Source organism: Heterocephalus glaber, unplaced genomic scaffold (genome assembly GCF_053883595.1).
Source record: "Heterocephalus glaber isolate CG9 unplaced genomic scaffold, H.glaber_assembly_v1.0 deba00001504, whole genome shotgun sequence".
Classification (NCBI taxonomy): Eukaryota; Metazoa; Chordata; class Mammalia; order Rodentia; family Bathyergidae; genus Heterocephalus; species Heterocephalus glaber.
Window position 1 is genome coordinate 1,801,010 of NW_028258324.1, and position 5,071 is coordinate 1,806,080.

The 5,071-nt window shown below is 35.4% G+C and overlaps 1 protein-coding gene across 1 annotated transcript; it reads right to left on the reverse strand.

The window, feature by feature from the left end:
- Positions 1 to 716: 716 nt before the first annotated feature.
- On the reverse strand, positions 717 to 4,027 carry Cxcl8 (C-X-C motif chemokine ligand 8). Its single transcript, XM_004833923.3, has 4 exons — positions 3,860 to 4,027; positions 2,827 to 2,962; positions 2,473 to 2,556; positions 717 to 2,059 (listed from the first exon to the last, which is right to left on the reverse strand). The coding sequence occupies exons 1-4, from the start codon at positions 3,921 to 3,923 to the stop codon at positions 2,038 to 2,040; spliced, it is 306 nt and encodes a 101-aa protein (XP_004833980.1). The 5' UTR covers positions 3,924 to 4,027; the 3' UTR covers positions 717 to 2,037.
- Positions 4,028 to 5,071: the final 1,044 nt, after the last annotated feature.

The following is a 5,071-nucleotide window of genomic DNA, read 5'->3' on the forward strand; positions in this document are numbered from 1 at the left end:
TTTCCCTGCTTCTTTATTGCTTTTTTTTCTTTTCTAATATAGGCATTGAAGTTATGAGTATAAAATACTTACTATCAGTTTGAATTGGTAGCCTGACAATCATGTTAGCTTCCTAATGCTGCCAGAGCACATTATCACATCACACCTTGTGTCATTAGGAACCCAGTATACTGTCTCACAGTTCTGTAGGGCAGAGTCCTAACTTCAAGGTGTAAGTGTGCCTTGTCCATCCCAAGGGAATCAGGACAGAGGCCCTTTCCTTATCTTTCTGCCTCTGGAGTAACCTGTCTGCCCTGACGCATGGGTTTTCCTTGTAGCACTTCAAACTTCCCTTCCATTATTTCACTCTGCCTCAGTCTCTGGCCCTCCTGCCTCCTTTTTTATGAAACCTATGCAATTATAGGGTCCATACAAATAATCCAGGATAATCTTCCAATTGCAAAATCTTTAACATGATCACATCTGTGAAGTCTAGAAGTGGTGTCTAATCCACTATGAAACTCCTCATTTGCTGAATTATTTAGTTAATTATTGTATTTTTAATTTTCAGATTGTTTTCAATATGCTTGGTCTTTGGTCATATTTTAAGGCCCTTTCCTCATATATTTTAGCTTTATTTCCTGTTACAGATAAGCATCTTACAAAGTATACTGTCTTGCTTCTTTAACCAAGTACCCAGCTATACTTAAATGATCAGTCACATAGACTAGTTGATTAAAAATCTGAAGTCATCTTTATTAGTTAAATGAAATACAGTTGGAAAATTAAGAAAATTTCAACATAGTATGGAAACAACTACAGTTTTTAACCCATTGTTGGAAAGGAATTCTGTTTTCTACAATAAAGTTTTATAATTTTCAACACAATAAATAAAATTTTAAGGGGTAAATATTTATGATTTCTAAGTTAAAATGTGATTTTAATATAAAACAAAGAGATTCTTAACAGATTTAATCTATAAGCGAAAGATAAACACCTGATGACTTTGCCAATAAATTATAGTTTTAATATTTTATAGTTACATTTTCATTTCCATAGTACCAAAAGCAGTAGAGAATATCCTTGGGATAAAATAAAGGCATCTTAAAGTTAAAAAGACAAATGCAAGGATATCCAAACTGTGATTGTCAGCACAGCTAAAATTTCAGATAAACAACATACTCACACCAAAATATTATTTTTAAAATAAAAATAAAAATTTAACTGGTTGTTGTTTTATTTATATTTAGTTTTTGCTAAATTTGGATAACTTGATCAAAAGTTCTCTAACTTATTATCATTCAATATCTAAAATAAATATTATTTCACTGTAACATCACATTACTCTATCAACCTTGCTTCTTCCGTCTCCATTTTCCAAATTCATACAGAAACATTATAATATTTAATGCATAAATAAATACATAAATAATAAATAGATGAATAGTTACACTTGAAGATAATTTATGTGATCATGAAAAAATTTAAAGTGCTTCCATGTGTCCCCATGACATCCCTGTGAGGAAGGATGGTGGCAGATTTTTCTTCCACAGGGGAGGAATAAAGGGGCCTCCAAGGAGTAGGTGAGCAGGGAATCATAGTCCTGGCCAGCAGAACTAGGATGCCAGATTTAACTCATAATAATCAGGCTTTTCCAGCTAAACTTAAATTTACAGAAAACATCACTGTCTCATCATCTACCAACCAATTCCTGAGGTAGAAAGCCAGTTATTCTCCTAGTGCTTGATCTCAATCTTGTTCTTTGTACAATGTCCCATAAAATATCTAAAATATACTTATATTTACAAAAAGATTTATTGTTTACCATAGATTCAAATAAATAAATTTTGGTATATGTATATCCTAGATATTGCATGGTACAATGCAAAAAACTATTCGCTGTTTTCTGAAACTCAAGTTCAGCTGGGTTCCAATGTTTTATCTGGCAACCTCACAGCAGACCCACACAATACACAAAGAACTGAAGTAGGTTTTTTTGAATTTCACTGGCATCTTCACTGAGGGGTTCTTAGGTGTCATGGAGAATGCATTTTTTTTTCAAGAATCTTGGTTCTCAGCCCTGAAAATAGATGAAATAGAATTTAAAAATTGAATATTATGAATGTTCTAATAAGGTGGAAAACTGAGTTCTTGAACATCTATTTCCTTAAATAATTAACACAGTCTTAGACTTTCATGCGTTAGAAGTGCCTTGTAATTTCAGGCATGTAAATGGGGAGAACAGGTAAGTTGCCATCTAATGTGGGACATTTTGGGAAATAAAAGGAAACTTAACTAATGACATGGGGCACAGGAATAAACCAAGCTCCCATGAACATATCACAAGTATGGAAAATTCACAATCGCTGCTATTTTTTTCTTTTTAATCAAGACAGAAGATTTGTAGCAACATCAGGAAATGTATAGGCTGAATTTTACATTGTACATCTCAGAATAAACAAAGAAGTTAATTTTTTTTTAAAAACAACTTACCTCTTCAAGAATTTTTCCACAACGGCCTGCACCCACTTTTTCTTGGGGTCCAGGCAGAGCTCTCTTCCATCAACAAGAGTCACACTGAAATGAGAGGCATGGTTAACATCAACGTGGGGATTTAGTTTTCATATCAAATCACAGTTCCTTAAGTGTAGACATGAGAACCCAAGTCCGAAGCAAGCTTAAGCTACTAAGCAATGATGGTACCAAGTTGAAATGTGTAAGCAAAAATTTCTGTCCTATTTTGCTCACTACTTTATTCCTAGTGCCTAGAGCGTTCCTGGATACTTCCACTTTCCTCAGTCCTAGGTTTGCTAAAGCAAATTTTCTAATCATTTTGAGAGTACTTACATGATTTCTGAATTGGCACAGCGTGGTCCACTCTCAATTACCCTCAATTCTTTGATAAATTTGGGGTGGAAAGGTGTGGAGTGAATCTTGATGCACTGGCATCGAAGCTCTGTACCAATCTTTGGCACAACTGCACCTGTGAAAAACAATAAAAAGGAAAAGATCAAGGATTGATTCCATCAACAGGTACGGCTCTGCTAATGACTCCCTCTTGATCCCAACACGATTGTCTGGAGACTAGAGAAAGCCTCACATTTCCAGTGAGCCCATTCCTGACACTGAAGGTCAGATATTTTCCTATAGCCTTTGGTCTCAATTTTACTCTTTGCTCTAAAAACGTTAGCACTGAAAATGTGGAACGGCATTCTGTACGTTGGAGTTCTTTCGTGTTATGTTGATATGCTCATTGCCCTCTTTCTTTTACTCAATATCACATAATCTTCAACAACACCAGAATGCTATTCATTGTAGGCAAACCGATATTTGCAACGTACAAATTGCTTCAGAAAGAATTAATAGAAAATATAAGTGAAATGCTATGTGTCTATAAAACCCTCAGTGCTTAAAAGAAAAAAATATAAAAACTCCATGTTCTAAGCACAATTCCTGTAAAGGCTTCACAGGAGTGAAAGAGATCTATAATCAGCGTATCCTTAAACCATATAGAAATTGATAGTTATTTGAGGTTTGTCAAGAAAGTACTACATTGAGTTAAATTGTCTGAGTTATCTTGCTCAGTAGTAATAGATGATTTGGGTAAGTGTGGCCCTCACCAGGATATTCTGCAAATTACAGATTTTATATATACATACATATATATATATATATATATATATATATATATATATATATATGGAACAGAATATTTATATTCTTTTTTTTCCTTTTTTAAGAAAATAAAGCTTTAACATTAAATAGCTGCAGAGATTATTTTCCCTTCCTGATGCTCATTTTCTATGCATGAAAGATGAGCTTGCTGTGTAAGGGCCACAGTTAGCCACAGAAGAACGCTGTGGACAGAAGCACTGCTTACCCTCGCACAGAGCTGCAGAGAGAAGGACTGCTGCCAAGACGGCCAAGGCGAGCTTGGAAGGCATGTTTACTCTGCTGAGCTGCTTCCTTCCGGTTTCCTGTATCTCTTGTTCTCGAAGCTCAAAGCTCCTGTGCTCTACTGCCTCTGAGGATTTGTGTTGGATGGAGAGCTTCCCTGGCTTTTTATATCATCCCAACACTAGAAAATATATGCACCCTCATCCTCGCATTATGTCAGAGGAAATTCCACAACATGCAACCACGACCCGCCCCTGAGGCCAAACCTGAGTCATCCAACTTCCTCGATTGGATTGGTTCCTGATCACATTTTAAGTGCTACCAAAGTGTTTTTTGATCTTTAAGATAGTTTTAGTAAATGTGTTTTTAAATATTCAAGTTTCTCAGTTTGATAAATTGCTGTCAGTGGTATTCCTTTTTATCTATGGCTGAAGATCATATGTAGTACTCCATGAGAGAACAGAGTTGTCAAATCAAAAGCACTGCGGATTAGTTTTTCTTCTTTTTTTTTTAAAACAGGATCTCACTAATTAACTGAGGGTGGCCTTGAACTCTCCTGCTTCAGTCTCATGAGTAGCTGGGAATACAGGAGAACCCTGCCTTGGTCTAATGTTTCTCTTTCCTAGAAAGTGTTACACAGCAGTGAGCTCACTCACAGAAGGATGTATGGAGGAGAGTGCCACTTCCAGACACTTTTTACAAATACTTTTCACTAAAAACTTTTCACAAAGTTTGTGAGCAGTCTTATTCCTTTATCTTCAACCAACCCAAGGCTGAGGACAAGTGGCTTCTGGATTACAGTACCTTCCACGGCAAAGTAAATGTTCATTCTATGCAATGCAGTTCTCATTGTTCTAAACTCTAGTATTTCAAAAACTTAAGTACCCAGTTATTCATTTATAACATATTGATTGTATTGTAGTAGATGTAAATTTATAAATAAAATATAGTGCTTGGTATCAAGAAGTTTGTAGTCTAGTTCTGCTTCTGAATAATTAGCCACACAAGCAAGCACCATGTGGTGGTGAGTGTTTAAATGCAGACAATGAAAGCATATTCTAAAAACCAACAAATGGGACTTTTGGTACAGCTTTGATGAATGAAGTTTTTCTGAAGAAAAATATTTCAAAACTGTGACTTATATTGGTGAGGAAAGGAGAAAGAAAGGCCAAGAGGAATGCTTTTACTAGTGAGG

Coding starts and splice junctions, on each gene's coding strand:
- Cxcl8 (XM_004833923.3), bottom strand. CDS start 3,923: ATGCCTTCCAAGCTCGCCTTGGCCGTCTTGGCAGCAGTCCTTCTCTCT. Junction 2,963..3,859: donor CTCTGCAGCTCTGTGCGAGG/GTAAGCAGTGCT, acceptor TGTTTTTCACAG/GTGCAGTTGTGCCAAAGATT. Junction 2,557..2,826: donor TGTGCCAATTCAGAAATCAT/GTAAGTACTCTC, acceptor CTCTCATTTCAG/TGTGACTCTTGTTGATGGAA.